We start from the raw sequence: 19,064 nt of genomic DNA on the forward strand, positions 1-19,064 counted from the left end.
CCACTAGACGTCTAGAGTTAAGCCAGAAGTTTTGGCTGTAATACAGGCAGTGATGAAAAACATATGAGTGGTAACAAGTCATCTTAATATCATTCTTCAGTACTAAGATGGGCTAATCTGAAGCAGCACTTTACTCTGGTATCACCCACGGTGCCAGGAGGATCAAGAAATTTGGAAGTGGAATTTTTCTTTATATTTACTTTCCATTTCACAGAACTCAGCCTAACTTCCTTTTTCTCTATTTTTTTTTTAATATGAAATAACTGGACATAAAGATCTCAGGTGGATTATCACAGTGCTTCCAGAAGAACTATCAAACTTGCAAGGTATGTCCAGTTTGAATACCTATTCTATATAAATAGCAATAAAGAATTAAGTCACAGGTTGTCAGTCACTATGTGCAGATTAATAATGTCAGGTAATTTAGAGTTAGAAGTACCACTTTTTTTATGGAGCATCTGAAAAATCTACTTTGCAGCTGAAATAATTCTGTATTTACTACATCTGAGCTGCAAAGCAAAAAAAAAGCTGCAGTGAATTATTTAACTATTAAAGAAAGACTTGTCAGAAAGACTTAACAACTGACAATAATTTTTTTTCTCAATTATTAAATTCTATGAAAATCTATCCTACAATTATAGCAGTTCTTACAGTTACAACTCAGTGTTAACTTTCTGTAATTTGGTATTCAAGTTGGGGTTTTTTTAAAGTAGGTATCAGCAAAGTAATTAAAAACGACACATGAAAGAGTGAACTGTAGATGAGCTACAGCCTAAAAAAGCTCATACATCATATTCAGTAACACACAAGAGTCAAGCAGTTTTCCATAAAAAATAAATACAAAATAAGTCATGTTTAGAGAGTAAACATGCTATTCATCATTATACTACATAACTTTAATATTGGACTATTTCTCAACACTGAATCATTTCTTCAGCAGTCTTACTGACCAAAAAATTTCCTCCTGTTTTTCTTAAGCAATTTAAGTAAAACAGTAGAGTAGACAAAGAGTTAAACATAAACTCCTTTTATTTCTGGAATGGGACAATGACTAATAGAACCAGAACTATTTTTAAATATAGCTTTGAAAACAGCTATGGTCTTGCCTTTCTTTGGACAAAATCTGTGCATGGTGCAATGATTTGTGTTATTAATGAACACAGGGATTTTTCTTTGCCTCTGTAAAGACCACCACTGTGTCATTTAAACATTTCCTTTTCAGAAACAATGCCATAGGAAATTCGCCTCCGTACACTGGTAACAGAAGTGATTTCTAAATATAATTTAGAGTCTTTTTAAGTCTTAAAACTTTACCTATTAACTCCTTCAGTGTCGTAACTGGTAAGACAACAAAGACCACATGCTGCAGGACTGGCATGCAACTGCCAAGAAATCCAGACTTATTCCTTTTTCTTTTTTTTTTTTTTTTTAAATGCACACATCCCATACTAACAACATAACTTCTATCCTCATAGAAAGTGTTTTTCTTCCCATAATTCATGTTTAGAATTTTCATGTCACAGAACTATTGCACACTTACGTGGGAATTTTCCACACAATCTCTAAAAGGTTTTAATCATATTAACATACTGTGACATCACCTGCATTTCATTAGTTATAAATGGTAAGTATTATCCTAAACTAACAGCATAAAAAGTTCCTATCTTCCAAATGCTGTTTGGCAATGAGTTTTGGTAAAGATCACATTAGTGAGGATAAGTATGCCCCAAACAATTAGTACAGTGATTTTAGGATTGTTACATACTACAGGAAAGAAAGTCAGCCTTACAGCAACTCTACATGTAAAGCGTACTCTCCACATTCAATTACCTCACTTCGGGGTGGCTAGTGTTCCAGTGAAAAGGTGCTATTCAGAAGCTTTTTGTACTGAAGGATAAGTAGGATTGCTACAAAGAAGGTGTAATGAAGAAGTACATGAGCCCGCCTTGAATTCACTACACTCTTTCTCAAACCCATCTTCAATGTTCTGGTCTGTAAAAATGAGAATGGACAAGGCCAGACTTTGTCCAAGCAATAATCGTCTGTTCAGGGTACTATTCAACAGAAGCTGAGCCTGTCTAACAGCTTGCACATGTCAAGAATTGCTGTCCCACCTCTTCTCCTTCCCTCTCTTTCCGTTTAATGTTCCATCCCCCTAAACCAGGCTGTTCCACCCATTCCTTTGTGCTGGCTCTGATACTCAGACTGATTCAGTTTGTTCGCCCGGAAAGAATGTGTTGGGTTTTTTTTCTTGCTCACATTAGTTTTATGCTGGTTTAGTGACTTCAATCAGCTCAGTGAACAGCCTGAGTGGAAGAGCTGGTATGAGAGAACTGAAAGTATGTACCTGGGAGCAGAACCAGCCTCAAGTGGCAGCAGTGGACCATTAGTACAGCTGTATTCATGAACTGTACTTTCTGAAACAATTAAATATTTCATAAAATTCTCATGATAAAATAATTAAAGTATTTCCAGAAAGATCACTAGGATCTTGGATTTTAGGCTTCCATTTTCCTTTAATTCTCTTAGTCTTGAAGTTTAAGTATGCAGAAAGTTTGTATAAGTTCTTTGAGATGAGCTGCAGAGTCAGAGCATTTCTACAGAGACGTATCAACATCTGTTTACTGGGAAACTCAAAACCTCAGCCAGGAAAAAAAAAATTAAAAACCTCCATAAAATCCAGTTCTTTGGAATCCATTCTTTGGCAGTTCTTTGGCCAATGCAAACCTGGAGTCAAACTTGATTACCACCCCTAACTACAAAGCCTATTAGCAATAAGGATTTCCTAATGGCAAAATGGGAAGATGAAGCACGGGCTTTTTCTCCTTCTTTTTAAAAAAAAAAAAAAAAAAAAAAAAAAAAGGGTATCACAACTCAGGCTGCCATCTGTAAAGGGACTTGTTCTCATGAGATTTAACTCACAGGACTAATATATGTCATCGATGACTTAATTCAACACTACTTTTCTAGAACTGTTTGTGAACAACGCATGTTTTTCAAGAGTTCAAATTGGCCACTACTCCAATCACAGCCTCAATCTTTTCATAGTCTGAAATCATAATTACTGTTTTGAATATCTGAAAGGAAATGTGCAATCCATTTGCTACAGGTGCAAGTGTGGAAACAGATTTTTAAATTGTTTCATAAGACAACTTCCTAGCACCAGATCCAGAAGAACATTTCAGGAACGTATGTGAAAGATTATCTTTTAGATACAGTAAAACTATACATCCAGTGCCTATCACAAATAGAAGTCAGCAGGGACTCAGAAACTAGATGTCCCAAGACATGATACATGCTACGATGCTTGATGTCCTACATGCAGAAATTGTACACCGCCACTGAATAAAGCACAGAGCGTTTTGTCACTTAATATGTAAGCAGCCAGGGGAAGACAACCAGCCCGAGTGCCCATCTGTGAAAACTCAGCCATTAAAGCACTTGTCCAAGAATAAGGAAACTCAGAAGTCTGAAAGGCTTCAAACTCCTCATCTCCTAATTAATGATATGACTAAAGTATTGAACATTTTGACTGTTTTGCTGAAGCTGAAATACAAGATTGAAAGGGCCAAATATTCCAAAAGTGTACAGCTAGACATGACCACAATTCTCTCCAAACAAACGTAGGTTCCACATCTTGTTCCCAGCACTGTTTACATTCAAAGATTCTTTCAAGAAAACACATTATATAGGATTGCAAGTACAACTATAAAATTCTTTCTAGGAGCATTGAAAGAGAACATTATTTTGAACACAAAGGAAAATATATGGGAAAAATATATGTGAAGATTCTTTTAAGAGATTGTTAAATCAGTAAAAGATATACACACTACTCAAATGAGCATGCAACTTGAAGATTACAATAAATATTAAACTTACAGTTATATGCTGCACACCTGCAAGATACAAAGTATATTGTGCTTCTGTTTTCAGACACATATTTGGGGGAAGGAGTCACTGCATTTTTTCAAAAGGCTGAGTTTTATGTAATCTAAATACTGTTAGCTTTTTTCTTTTTATACACCCTGAAACATAGTTACAGTAGTAGCAATGTATACAATACACAGCATTTTAATGCTGTTAAGAACCATATACAAGAAACATCAAAATGACCTTGTACAGAGAAAAGCAATACAAACAAAAACTCAGAATTTTGAATAAGCCAAGTCAACACCCTTGTACAAACCAATGTACTCCTTTTCCTGTGATTGAGGACCAATGACAAAATGCCTACCTAAAGGCATTTTTCAGCTATAAACAGATCAGCAAGCATTTAATTAGGTGATCAAACAAGAATTGACATCCATTTAGTGTTTCCCTAAGAGGGCTATGATAGTCTAAATAGAAACATTTTTATAAACAGGATAAGCATAATAAAATTTACAGCAGCCCCTCTTGGTTTGCACAGCGTACTGTAGGATCCAAACGACTTCCAGAATTGGGCTTCAGAGGGGAACAATGTAGAGCTGAGGGCTGAATTTACAGTCTTTTCTCATAGAGTTGCAAAACATCCCATGGCAATTCTTACTATGTCTGTTTTCCCTTGTGTCTAGTTTTGTAGGAGTATTTGGTCAATAAAACAATCTTTAGAATAAAACCAGAATATGTAGAAAATATCTAAGGGTTTCGACCTATGGATCATCATTACTTAGGTAACACAGTATACTGTAGGACTGGACTTCTGGTTTTCCCAGTCAGGTGTGGCCAAAAGAAATCCGGTAAACTTAGAACTCAAAGCAGCAGAATGAAATTGAATGAACAGCTGTAATGAGACAGAATCTGCCACATTTTTCTAAAGACAAATCTACTTTTTAAGTCCTTTGTAACTTGTATATTCTTCTCAATAACATCAGGAAAAAATAATTGTAGCTGACATGGGGCTTTCTGCTTTGAAGGTGCCCTAACTGATCCAACATCTTTCTGTCTTCCAGACCGAAGGACCTTCAATTACACAAGAAAGATACTTTCAAGTTACAGGTAATTTAGAAAGCTAATGGGTTTTATGGCATTAAATTCAAGCACGGCGCATTTTCATCTCCTATCAGCTAGCTGCCTAGCTATCATGTACAGGTCCTATGACGACAACGCTAGGTTGAAAAAAAACTATGTTTATTGAAAAATTATGCACACAAAAGTATTGGCTTCCAGCTTTTTTCTGGATGTAATTTAAGTTACTGATTTCAAACGACACAGATTCATAACCTGCAAGCCCTTGTCAGAGAAAAGAGCCTTCATCAAATAAAATTCAATACAAATGTGCTTGCATACAGAGGTGAACTTCTATCAATAGCAGTAATAAACAAATGACTGGAATATGGGAAAAGCTGTTGTCAGGACTGAAAACTATCTATTTTTCCAGATTACAATAAGAAGAGTTTAATTAGAAGTGTATAGGGAGTAGAATAACAAGTGTTTAGGGAGTATCCTGATGATCGCATTTTATGCATTGCTAATCATGTATTTCCCAATTTTCTAGATATAAGCAATGCACATATGCCCATGTATCCCATTAAAAAATATTTTTTCATCAAGAATGAATAAAATAAATCCAATTCCAAATTCTGGTAAAATTTACTACAAAAATTACACTTCAAAGCTTGAAGCAAATGATGATACTATTTTTTAAACTCAACTAAAAAAGAGTGATATCACTTTAATGTCTAATGAATTTCACTTAAATAATATTTTAATAATATTATTATTATATATAATTTATAATAATAATTTATATTTTAAAGACTATTTTTATATGATACATCCTTCATATACTAATTAAATCGTAATATTCATAACAGACCATTTTTCAGGACCGGAGACTATAGCAGTGAGTGAAGTAAAAATTTCAATACTTTTATTTGCTGTTTCACATTCACTGATTCTCGTGTTTGGGGTTTTTTGTTTGTTTGTTTACTTTCCTCTTCACTTTCCTCTTCAGGATTGGCTATCCTGATTAAGAAGATATGAAAGAATACACACTCCTCCTCTTCTTGGCTTTGTGCTCTGCCAAACCTCTCATTGGTCCTTCATATTTTACACTAAAGAATATGATGCTCCAAGATATGGAAGATGATGATGATGATGACGACGATGACAATTCTCTATTTCCAACCACTGAACCAATTATGCCACTAATTCCTTTTGATCTATTCCCAATATGCCCCTTCGGATGCCAGTGCTATGTGAGAGTTGTTCATTGCTCTGACCTAGGTAAGAATGAATTTGTGTGTCTGTTCTCCACTGGACTCTCCTTTTGAGGATTTGCCTTTTAAAAGATGAATTCTACAGCTCCACAAATTGCACACATGCACATATTCCTGTACTAGTCATTTTTGAAAGGAGCTTACATTTTTTCCATTAGGCTTGCAAACCATATCTAATTCGTGTCCAGCAACTAATTTGTGTCCAGCACTTTTTACAACATAAATGTTTTCCCAGTTCATGTGCATCAGTTTAGAAAATTAATAAGCTGCTATAGCCACCTTCCATTAGCAATGACTTCTACTGATAACAACATAGAATGGAAAGGCATTTAGAATATGTAACAACTGTAGAACTATTTAACTGAATACTGATTGGGGTTAGTAAGTACCTCATAATCTGCACAGCTTTTTATCCACTAAAAGAACAATCACAGAATGTGAAAATACTTAATATTTACATTTTAGCTTACACTTTCTCCTGTTTCTTTTACTTGCATGAAGTTATATCCAAACAGAAGAGCACAAAAGTTTGCTGCATCGCACAAAAGTTCGCTGTATCTTCCGTTTGCATTAGACAAGCTATTAGTCCCCTCTCAAAAAAAAGACTACGGCTAAAGAAGTACTTCATTCACAACTACAAAGCAACAGGTTAAATGACAAGAAAACATAACAAAGGAAAAATAGGCCATAAATCAACCACAAGGAAGTTTAACGCAAGCACATAAATGGGATACAAACTATTTGCTCAGCTTAACTTCCATTAAAGTGCACATCACTGGTAACATTTTAACCAAAGGAAAATCTGCTACTGTCACTGTTGCAGATACATACTAGTCCCTAAATATGAATTCATTATTAATCGTGCCAATTTGAATTAGTGTTCATTGACATTTTCCCATGATTCAAGGTAATCAAAGGACTATGCTCCTGCCACTAGCACAGTGACAATGACATTCGTTCTCATCACAGCTCTGCCACCATCCTAAACTTAATCCTAGACTCCTCATGTCTTAGAAACATTGAGTCAATACATAAATTGCTGGGTTTTTTTTAAAATGCGTCATTTTAAGGAATCAAAATAAACTTTTGCTGACAGCAGTAAACTGTGGTTATTGCATCTGGTCTACAGATTGCAAACCGCTTTACTTAAGTTCACATGTAGAAAAAACCCCTATTAAGAGACTTCATCTTTAAATAACCTATTAATTATGGAATAATTGTTAATAAACTGGACCAGAATTTAGCATTTGATGCATCAGCATTTCCACTGAAAAGAAAGTTACTATTCCTTGCTAGTCTCCTCTGCTAATTCAGAATCTCAGATGGCATGAACTGAAGTGTTTTTGTAACAGAACAGTGAACTGGCAGCTGGCAGACCATCCTTTGTACGTGTGCACCAAGAACACATTTCTCAGCCCTGATGTTAACTGTATGGCTATATAAGCAACCGTGCCAGTACAATGGATAGGGCAGTGCAGAGGTAGAAAGGAGCATTCAAGCACTGAGCAGAAATCCCTTAAAGCCACTGCAACAGCCCTGTTCCTCAATACAGAACCACAGCCCCAGATTCTCCAAGGGCTGCTTTCTCCAGGGACTTAAACAGTTTCCCTGTAGAATAACCCGTGCTCTGAGGCTGCTTATTTCACAGATGCAAAGAATCTGTAATGACCACTCCATTCAAGCTTTGCATGGTCAGTGGTAGCAGCAGGTCCCCCTGAAACTATCCACGCATTTTTGTCATACATTCTTACATAATTAGTTCCTCTCATTATCGAATACTCCCTTCTGTCCTTTGCTTTATGGCTGTTCGTATTTTCTTTCCCATCATAATCATCAACAATCTTACTGTGTTTTGCTGTTTAGCAGTTAATTTCTTTGGACTTATATACAGGCACATAATGTTTCTGTTTATGTCACATACTTAAATAGGTTTGACATCAATACCTCGCAACATTCCACCAGATACTCGTATGATTGACCTTCAAAACAACAAAATTAAAGAGGTCAAGGAAAACGATCTCCGAGGACTCACATCACTTTATGTAAGCTTGCTATTTTCCAAGTTTGAAATCTTATTTAGCAATCTGAAATATTGTGATACTTTTAAAATACAAATGGTATTTTTCTTCTCCAAGAGTATCCATAAAAACACAGTCTAACACCTGCATATCTGACTGCTCCCACATAGTAAGAACCAAATTTCTTTGAGCTGTAAGAACTATGCTACTTTCTACAACATCCAGAAAATGTACCATATGTATCTCACCAAAAAGATCCTCAAGATTTCTTCAGTCCTTAGCATGCATAGAAACATTCCTTACATTTTAAAGGCTGCAAGACATGTGCTCCTTTTTTATCTGCTTAGTTGTAAAATAGCAGAAAGAACTTAATCTCACAGGAGAACTAGAACGATATTTCCTGAGGGTATTTTTAAAAGCACACAGCATACAGCTAACACATACAACGGCAACTAATATTACAAATCCAATTGACCTTAACAGAAAACAGACCAACGCTGAATTACTGAAAAAGTCAGGTGCTTTACTACTATTTTTTAACATACTCAAGTATGCGCGTAGAGACAGGCTTTAAAATAAGTATCACTGGCAACTGATAAAACTAGATATTTACAGTACACAATAATCCCTTTTTATAATGAAAGAAAATAAGAGAGTCTCAGAGGCCTGGAAAGGTAGACTAAATCTGTTTTGGAATACTTATTTCCATAAGATGTCACTCTAGATCCAGTACCAACGAATATTGACAATTTTAAAGTTTTCATTGTAAAAATGACAAATCTGTTCCACAAGTTATAGCAAATTAACAACATTCTATTCCACATTAGAAAGACATGAAACACACATTAAACTAACATAAAACAAATCCTTCTCAGTTGTATTTGGTTTCTGAGCAAGAACTGAAAATTTACTGGATCTAAGTATTTATGAATGAGCTTGTTAATTATTATGGGTTAAGCTAGGATAGAAAAAATAGGAACCATATAAATTCATTGTTTGCAACAAAGTGTTTCCAATTCCCCTTAAGTGTCTCGTGTCTGGGTACAGAATGCTCTTACCAGCAAGTTAGGGGTAAACACACTAACTGTGGTTTATATTCAGTATAAAAGATCTTATAGAAACTAACCTCCAATGACTGAGAAAGTCACTGGAATACATCAGCAACCACCACATTATATATTAGAGTCACCACTTAATTATGTGATAACTGAAAACGCTGAGCTGTTTTGATTTTTCTCATCAGTTAATCTGTGGCAAGGCCTAACAAATTTTTACTGAAAGCAAAGTTTACTTTGTACAGCTTGTCTGAGTACTAGTCTACTTAGCAAAGGCACAGATGGCAACTTGGATTAGGAAGGAGCATTTCCTGTTTATTTCCTTAAGCCATCCTCATTTTTTCTGGGAAAATAAAGATTAACTCTGTTTTGCTCTACTTTTTTTTTTTTTTTGCACGATTCCAGACAGCAGATGACTTACCAGCAGCTCAAAAAAGTAAAAAAGGAACAAAAATGAATAGTCTAGGTATGGAAATGCAGAGATGTGATTTGACACGCAAAGTAATTTCAGATAACTCATTTTGTTGTCTGTAGTAACTCATTACAAGTTCTCTGATAACACATAGCAACCAAGAACAAAAAATTGTCCCAAAAAAGGACTAGTGTACTGTACAGGAGACACTTAAATTCACAGAAGTTGAAAAATTATGGCAAATTAGATATAAATTCATGTGTGTCAGTCGTATACAGACATTAACTTTTAAGAAATTCAGATTAAAAACCTGACTTTTATTTTGCAGCATTATGCTGAAATAAAAGATGAAATTCTGAGTTTTGAGAACTTGTCTGCATTATAGAACAACAACAACAACAACATGAAAGAATATAACCTCCATACAATCCTACAAAATACATGAAGACAAACATACTGTTTTGCCAATTCTTCTCATTATCCACTGGCACCTTGTCAGCTCTGACTAGTTTTTCTCTACCTTCTAGTTGATGCTCCAGCTTCCAGGTTCTTTTTTTGTTTTTCACAATCAATTGAAATGCCCAAAGTATATACAAAGTGCTGAAGTTTCATATGATGGAAAACTAAAATATTTTAAATACTTAATTGTTAAATTATATATCAAATTCATTACTTAAAATTCATAATCATAACATTCCTGTAAAAAGAAATTTTGTTTGTATTGTTCTTCCCATATCTCACAGACACTAGCCTTGAACAACAATAAAATATCCAAGATCCATCCAAAAGCCTTTCAACCAACAAAGAAGCTACGACGACTGTATTTGTCCCATAACCAGCTAACTGAGATTCCAACAAATCTACCAAAAACTTTAGCAGAGCTCAGAATTCATGCTAATAAGGTTACGAAAATCCACAAGGACATATTTAAAGGAATGACGTCTCTACATGTTTTAGGTAAGTCCAATTAAGTAGGAAAGAAAATGTCTTTATCAAAAATGTAACATACTATATATAATCTTCATTCAAACATTTCCCCAACGTGCAATTTCCTCTTAAAGACATATCCATGCTGTGGAAACTATCTTTCACGATTTAATTTCTATGTGAAGTTGCTACATGGGTTAAGTTTCCGGTAACCCTGCAAGCCAAGATAGACAGCCTTTATTCACTGAAAGCTGTGACTTCCACCCCTCAGAATAGGTAATCAAAGCTAAACATTAATTAAAGCTTAGAACATCAGAAGTCATAAATAAAATGAAATCAGCTGTTTATAACTTAGTCTAACATACACAAAATTCCTATGCCATAAATATTTTTTTTTTCCCCCTTTGGACAGAAATGAGTGCAAATCCTCTTAACAATGATGGAATAGAGCCAGGGGCTTTCGAAGGAGTAAATATCTATCATATAAGAATTGCAGAAGCTAAACTAACTTCAATTCCTAAAGGTATGCTTTGTTTTACCTCTTCTATTTTACCTATACTCCTAAATAAAATGCTTTAACATCTATATGATTATTAAAATGGTCATAAATTCTATTTTGTATTGTTCATTACTACCAAACCACCTCCTACCTTATTTTTCTTTTTGTACTTAGTATCCAATTCTACATCCCAAAAGTGTGCATCCACGCACACGCACGCACACACAGTGCACACACGCTCACTCTCCAGCCCCCTCTCCTGCCTTCTCCCTCTCAGGAGGTCCCCTCCTCTCACAGAGTCATCTAGAGACTCTTCTTAGGAGAAACAATGTGAAGAAAATCATAATAAGATGTCACGTCACATCTTTCATATCAGCCTCTCAAAAATCCTTACAAAGAAGGGATAAATCCTCTGATATTTGATCTGGGTCATAAGGGATACAGAATTCCCACTTCCTTTATGCATTTAAAATGAAATCCCAAAATTTCTAACTTTAATTTTGAATGTTTCAAGCGACTGTAGCTCAAATATGCTCTGCAACGTAACCACCTTAACGCAAAACCCAATATAGCATTTTATACATCTTTTGATGGGGTTTTGCTGAGTAAAATTTACTACTAACTTTTTAATTAAATTCAACATAACACACTACAAAATTAAATCACTCCTTCATATGAAACAATTAACTTGTGATTTGGAGGTAGCAATAAATTAAAACACTAACTTTACAAATCACTGACCTCCACACAAAAAAGTAGCACGAAGGAACTCAGTACAACACTCTACCTGCATTTTCTGTAGGTCAATGTAGTATTTAACCAAATTCTCATGATTTTCAACTGCTCAAAACTACTAGCTTAGAGAAAAAGGGAGTAAACAAAGCATAATACCTTATATCATTCATTAACTTACAGGGAAACTAAATGTTGGCCCCTAAGATATTTATTTCTGGATCATTCAGACAAAGAACTTGTTTCTTATTAAATTTAATCTCTTCTTGTAAACAGATATATATGCAAAAGCATCCCTGTAGAAGAGAACACTAAAAAAACCCCGACAACAAACAAAACCAGCTCACCCCAATTGTTCAGATAATTTTAAGATCAGAAACTATCTGGCTGCCTATGGTAACACTCCCCAACACACACAAAAAGACATTCTTCTATCATAATACCATCTCCTGTCACTTAGCAGAAAAAAAAAATACACATAAACTGATTCAGATTTTGTCTTTGTTATAGAGAAATCTCCTATAAGGAAACACAGCATGAGGTCCAATTTGTGGTGTCAAATACATAAACAAATCATAAACAAACAGGATTTCATGTTGAACACATTCTACTAAGCTTGTAGATCCTTCTATCTGCAAATGTTATAATGACACAAAGATTTTAAAAAATGTAACTTACAAAACACACCTAAAATCTAGAATGGACCAATGGGTAGCGTTCCCTCTTAATACTGTAACTCAGACACAGAATTGTAAACTGGAATGTAAACTGGAAAAAAGCCCAAACAAACAAACACCAAAGCATGTCAACTGGCATAAAGAGAGATTGTAAAGAATACCACTTTTCTTCAGTATTGTAATGCTACAACAAATTGCAATGGCAATGGGAGCAGTGCTCTCCTAAGCCATATCAGTAACAGAAACATGTGGTTTGTCTTGCTTGGTGTCAGGGTGCCATCTAGACAGATGCTAGTAAAACTGAACATAAGATCAGCAAACAGAAATTCAAACTTGTGACTAGCTTTCTCTGCCTTCACTAAACGGATATTGTAAAAAAGATTCTCCACCTCCTGGTCCATTCACTGGCAGTTCTGAATTGGGACTATGTGGTACCACATGAGAAAACATTCTGCGTACCAGCACAGGAAAGAGCGTACCAAATACCTCATTTTGCTTAGAGAATTCTGAAAGCTTTCCTTTCCAGATCACATCTTGGGAGCTATAATAGTGCAATTGTTACATCGTGTGGAAGAAAATATGCATCTACAAAAAACTGTCACTGGTTCCACAGGAGTAGGATTTTGACTACCAACTGTTAGGTAATTGCATATAATATACAATTTACATCTTTGACAGGTTAACCAAAAGTACATGAAAGCTGTTATAAAGCAAGCTAGCAAAATTATACCAAATTTTGGAACCCTGAAACATTAGCATATCCACTTTCAGATCTTAATTTTTTTTTTTTTTAAAAGTTACTATTTTAAACCAAATGATGATTTTAGTTTTGGTTTTTTGTTTTTTTTTTTTAAAGTAGCATACTTGTATCTAATACCCATTTCTTTGATGCAGACAACCCCCCCAAGATTCTTCACCCAATCCCAAACATAAAGGAAAGAAGCTGTTTGGAATATAATAAATATTCCAACAAAAATAAGTTGGCTTATTTTCCTCATACTGTGCATTTGTTTTTCATCAGAATTGCCCTCCAGTCTACTAGAACTTCATTTAGATGACAATAAGATCACAACAATTGAAGTTGAAGATTTTAACCGGTATAAAGATCTTCAAAGGTAAAATTCCCATGCAGAATGCTTTTATTTGATAAAAGGTCAGACCTGGCAAGATCTCTTATTTGATACTTCTCTTGTTAATGGGAGAAAAGAGAATTAAAATTTTTAAGTGTTTTAGTAAGAACTGCTGTAAATAAGACCAAGCTTTAAAAAAAAAGAACCAAAAAACCCCGCAAACATTAGCGTTATTACATGTCTTGCCTACAGTTCGCAGCAGAAGTGTATGTTAAGAACAGCATCTGATTACAAAATGTAATCATCATAAATTCTTACCTCATGGCACCTGAGTGTTGTGTAATGTAGTGTGGCTTTTATAGAATATCTCTTAATGTGCTAGTAGTAATATGCCTCAATTAAGCATTGCATGTATTTTTCATACCCAGAATATATGAACCTTTGTGGTCACATTATTTATCAACAGTATTCAGTATTCTTCTCTAGCCAGGCCCAGGCATTTTAACTCCTTGGTCACTCATCTCACAAATCACCCCCCAAAATGAGGTATACGGCAACTGATTTTTGTTTTAGGAACAGAATGCCTTTCTTGCAACTAAATTTATAGGATTTAAGAGTCATAATAGCTTTTTAATTCCAGGGGAGGCCTAAGTGTACTGGAGGGAGACACTCCATACACACCCCAAAGAAAAATACAAAAGGATGGCATGAAAAGGGAAATTTGGGACTTGTTTATACAAACACAGGGGAAAACTGGTAAACTATAAGAGAAGATAAATTCACCTCCTGAAAACTAGCCTGAGAGGAATACAGTAGCTGGTAAAGGAAACAACTTGATAACTGTTTCCAACTGTGATGGGGTTTAAGAAAAAGAAAAAAAAAAAAATGCATGTTTCTGAGGAATGTATCACTGACGTAGGACAAAAGAAGGAAGTTTTTTCTGTAAAGCTCAGTTAAGTACTCTGAAAATATGGCTGAGCAGCACTGAATTTTGGATTTGGTAATAGAAACTACTATCAAAGAGGAACTACTGAACTGCATTTAGATACCAACTTCAGTTTCTGAAGAAATTAAGAAAGAAAGGAGAAAAAGGGGATTGCAGGATGCGTGAAAAGAGCACTCCAAACTGACCTGTGCCTCCACCTTCCGAATCATCTTCCTAGCAATGCAGGCTGAAGTCTTATAGCAAAAAAATCTAACTAAGGCCTAAATTAAGGAAAATGTGGAAGTAGAAAAGAAGGTAGTCCTGCTTATTTTTAAAATATAGTTTTTGACTAACCTATGTAACTGTTCCTTTGCGAGACTCGCTCGTCTTTGGCTATTTATTAGAACACCACTTTTTATTACTGTGAGTATACTTTGTAGCTATACTACTTGATAAAAGGGCATGATTTCATTTACAAGCAGATTGGTTGATGTTTATCATTTTAACTCTTGTCAGTAAAAGTAGAAAAACTTCATGCAAAACTGGACAATTGCTCACATCAGGCTAGCTGCTGTCCTTTAAAGTGGAGATTAATTTAAGAAAAAAATTTGTTAGATCAACGGTGGGTTTTTTTTCCTATCACACGTGATTTTATCTTCCTTCCCCAGTTCTTTTTTTCCCTATGTCTACTCCTGTGTATTTCAAACCTTAAAAAAAAGTATGCTCTTCAATGCTGTTGTGAATCTCAATTAATCTTTTAATTAAATGTTCCTTGTACTATTTCTAGGCTAGGCCTTGGGAATAATAAAATCAAAGATGTGGAAAATGGAAGTTTTGCCAACATACCAAGTATACGTGAAATTCATCTCGAAAAAAATAAGCTCAAGAAAGTTCCTCCTGGATTACCCGAACTGAAATATCTGCAGGTCATATACTAAACTGAATAGAAAGCTCTGCTAGTTACGAGTTGTTTGACTTTCACACTGTCATACTGATTAGGACATAATTAAAAAGCATAATTAACTGTCACATATATTTTGACATGACTCTCATACTAGGAAAACCTGAAATCATATATGTACTTAAAGAAATAAACAAGATCAAGCAGGAGGAACACTTCCTAGGAAAAAAAAGGAAAACAACATGTAATACCCAGAAAGTGTTTTCAGAAAGTTTGTTACAGATTTATTATAGTTTCCATATCAGCAAGCCAGAGCGGAAATTCTTCCATTCCTACACTGAAAAGCCTTAAATTCAAAGAAAATTATTTATGAGGCTGAAATTATGAGATAAGACTTTAAAATTTGTATTTAGAACTAGATAAACTGTGCAATAAAATGCTTTTAAAACACATTTATTTCCTGAATTCTGGAATAGCAATTAAAATCAATTATGTTTTATAAGATGACATATACCTTAGGATACAGAGCAGAACAAAGCTTGGGAAAACATGAAGAATTGCATAGATGACAGAGAACATGATAAGCTATTTGGTAAAAGCTTTTACCTCTTAATTTCATTTATTTCCACTTCCCATTTCACTTCCAATTAAAGGAAAATCTTTTGAGATATATTTTTTTTTCCTCAAATCCAAACATCAACTTACAATGTAATGTAAAATAAGATATACAACCAAGAGAATTCTTTTGTCAATGTACATTCTTTTACTTAAATTCTAAACTCTACTATCACAAGTCCTTTTTTATGTTGGGGTTTTTTTTACTAATTTAAGCTATATCAGCATTAGACTGATCTGTTCCTATAACCACACCAACAAACCTCTCCTAATATCAACTTTCCTAGAGACTACATTTTAAAATGTATTAAATCACTGAAAATTTGCATTATGGGAGAATACAATACTGAGAATATAAAATTGCATTTTAGGAGAACGTTCCATGAGAATAGAGTCCAATTATTCTAACAACACACTGATAAAATACCATAAAACTGTTTTTTGTGGGAGAGACTGTGGCAGGAGGGAGACATTTTTTAAAGATTTAACACAAATTTTTAATTCCTGTTACTATTAAGGTCTGCATCCAGCTGATCTTATAGCAAACCTCAGTTATCTATATGCCAATGAATGTTTAGATATTTTTTCTATTTACATACTAACTATTATATTTTACTGTTTCTTATTGCTGCAGGTAGTCTTCCTTCATTCTAATCATATTGCAAAACTGGGAGTGAATGATTTCTGTCCAACAAGAGGAAGAAAGAAGAAAGCGTTATACAGTGGCATAAGCCTCTTCAATAATCCTGTAAAGTACTGGGAGGTTCAGCCTTCAACTTTCCGTTGCATTTTAGCCAGAAACAGCGTGCAACTTGGAAATTTCCTCAAGTGATATCAAAGTTGGTCATTTCAAAAAGCAACTTGTCCAAATCAGTTCTACAATACTTGAAATTTGCAGAAAAATGCCAATTTTACACTATTTAACCAGTTTACAAAGTATTTACTATTTCAGAGATAATTAATTAGAAACAATATGTTAGCAGGATCCATTGTATTATTTGACAATGTTCAACCTACATTTGAATAATTTAAACAAAAGCCTTTATATCTTATGGAAGGACTCTTGGAAGTGGAACTGGAAACCGCATTTGATGTTTCCTATTACAGATGTTAAATTCTTTACTTAAATCACATAGTTTTGACATATTCTTTCTTTCAAATAAATTCTAAAAATGAAGTGGAAGTGACTCTTTCCACAGTAAGGACCTTTTCCTCTGCCAAAAAGTGTTGTAAGAAAAGTTGCAAAAAAAAATTATCAGACTTCAAGGAGAACTTCTTGTGCCGTTTTTGATAAACAGCAAAGATGCAATGCAAAGGTATGGTATTGTGAGGTCTTTCGCCTCTAAACTAGAACATAGTTTTATAATCTATTAAGTGAGGAAAAAGGTGGGTTTCATATCAGGAACTAACATGCAAAAAACCTTTACAAGTTTTTGGGTTTTTTCTTGCAACTTTAACAGGGAAGTGTCCTTCAATGTTTTGCTATCAATATAATTCGATGCACTCTGAACATTAAAAAGTAGGATTCAAGATTTATCATATGCTTCAAGCTTAATAGGAATGATTGTTAAACTCCCTTTAGGCCAGCACAAACATTTTCTTTTATCTATAACAATTGTAATCATGTTTTTCATTTAATTTTTTCCTCTTCTATATTTTGACATCACACGGGTTAAGAATCCCTCATTAATGTAAGTACCTTAAAATTGCTGAATGCAAGCAGATAGCTGGAACTCAACTGCCCTGACTTCTTACGTAGGTCAGCACATAGAATTCTCAATACTGACAGTACTGTATAAAATGGATATTTTATATATCTATTTAGTGTATATTTGCTATTGGGATTCAAAAGAAATTAAATAAACTTAAAGAATACTTGCATTTGTATACTTGATTACATGATAGGTCATGTCAAAACATTCAGAGATTATAACCAAACACCTTTCTGACTCTTCTCTAGATACTTTCTCTGTTCTTCCTTTTTCCAAATCTACATACCTTGCGGATCATTTATCACTGCTGTTCTTCACAAAGTTAAAAATTCAATGCTTTATTTGAAGCAGCTACGGGAAATGACACAGACAAGTAGTAGAAGAAAATATTACATATAAATCAAGCAATTCCCAATCTCTCACCCTTTCTACCACCTCCCCAAGTACACTAAGCAATAAGCATCAAGTCTAACATCTGATTTTTTTCATGTGCTTGGTCTCTTTGTATTTATTATTTTGTTAGCACCACTATGCTGTTGAGACCCAAAACCACACAGGGAGAGGAGGGAGAGCGGGCCAGGGGAGGCTTTTACTGAAGAACAGTTTTTGCAAACAGAAATTCTGTAAAACACTTCAAGGGAGAATAAAATCAAAACAAAAGACTAAACAAAACACAAAAACCAAAACAAATCTGCATATCACCAAGCATCTTTCTATTCCTGGCTTCTAAAGATGTTTCTAAGGAGTGCGTTTCGAAGCAAACAACATGGGGAAAGCAGTGATCAGTACTGAAAATAGTAGTTAACGAGTATACTCTTCATCAGTTGGTCTAGTTTATATCATGGACTTCTTTAGCCATAGCTATGTCATCACGCTTGAACAGCTATGATCTCTAAACACAGAACGGTGTTAGAAGACAAGCCTGATGTATACACAGAAAAAAGGCAATACCTTCAGTAGATTTTTCCACTAGGGAATTAGTTACTACACTCATAGGAAACACAGAACTGTTGATGTACAATTCATACAGGGAATGCATACCAGCTTTTACTGCAACTCTGCATTCCCAGCAAAGACACAGTCTGAGCCTCTCTGTACGTTGCAATTTAAATAAATCCAACAGTGAAATCCAACAGTAAATCTGACAAGGCTACAGAGGGAAACAACCAACTCTTTAAGCTACCTCTACAAGATTTATGTGGAGCATGGAAGAACATTGAAAAGAGCAAGGGCAGAAATAAGTAACTGAGAATGAAATAGCCTAGTTACATAAAGAAGAACACACCACACAGACTAGTCATTTACCCTCGAGTAAATCATC

At 34.6% G+C, this 19,064-nt stretch overlaps 2 protein-coding genes across 2 annotated transcripts in view; one reads left to right on the forward strand and one right to left on the reverse strand.

Moving 5' to 3' along the window:
• CENPP (centromere protein P) overlaps positions 1-19,064 on the reverse strand; it is a 150,612-nt gene that overhangs the window by 68,593 nt on the left and 62,955 nt on the right. The gene's annotated exons all lie outside the window — the stretch shown is intronic.
• ASPN (asporin) lies at positions 154-17,906 on the forward strand. The gene is made up of 9 exons (XM_050904469.1): positions 154-326; positions 4,932-4,977; positions 5,936-6,207; positions 8,130-8,242; positions 10,429-10,642; positions 11,025-11,135; positions 13,542-13,635; positions 15,303-15,441; positions 16,666-17,906. Exons 3-9 carry the CDS (start codon positions 5,961-5,963, stop codon positions 16,861-16,863), a joined length of 1,116 nt encoding a protein of 371 aa, XP_050760426.1. The 5' UTR covers positions 154-326; positions 4,932-4,977; positions 5,936-5,960; the 3' UTR covers positions 16,864-17,906.

The sequence above is a fragment of the Gymnogyps californianus genome, chromosome 13 (genome assembly GCF_018139145.2).
Source record: "Gymnogyps californianus isolate 813 chromosome 13, ASM1813914v2, whole genome shotgun sequence".
NCBI lineage: Eukaryota > Metazoa > Chordata > Aves > Accipitriformes > Cathartidae > Gymnogyps > Gymnogyps californianus.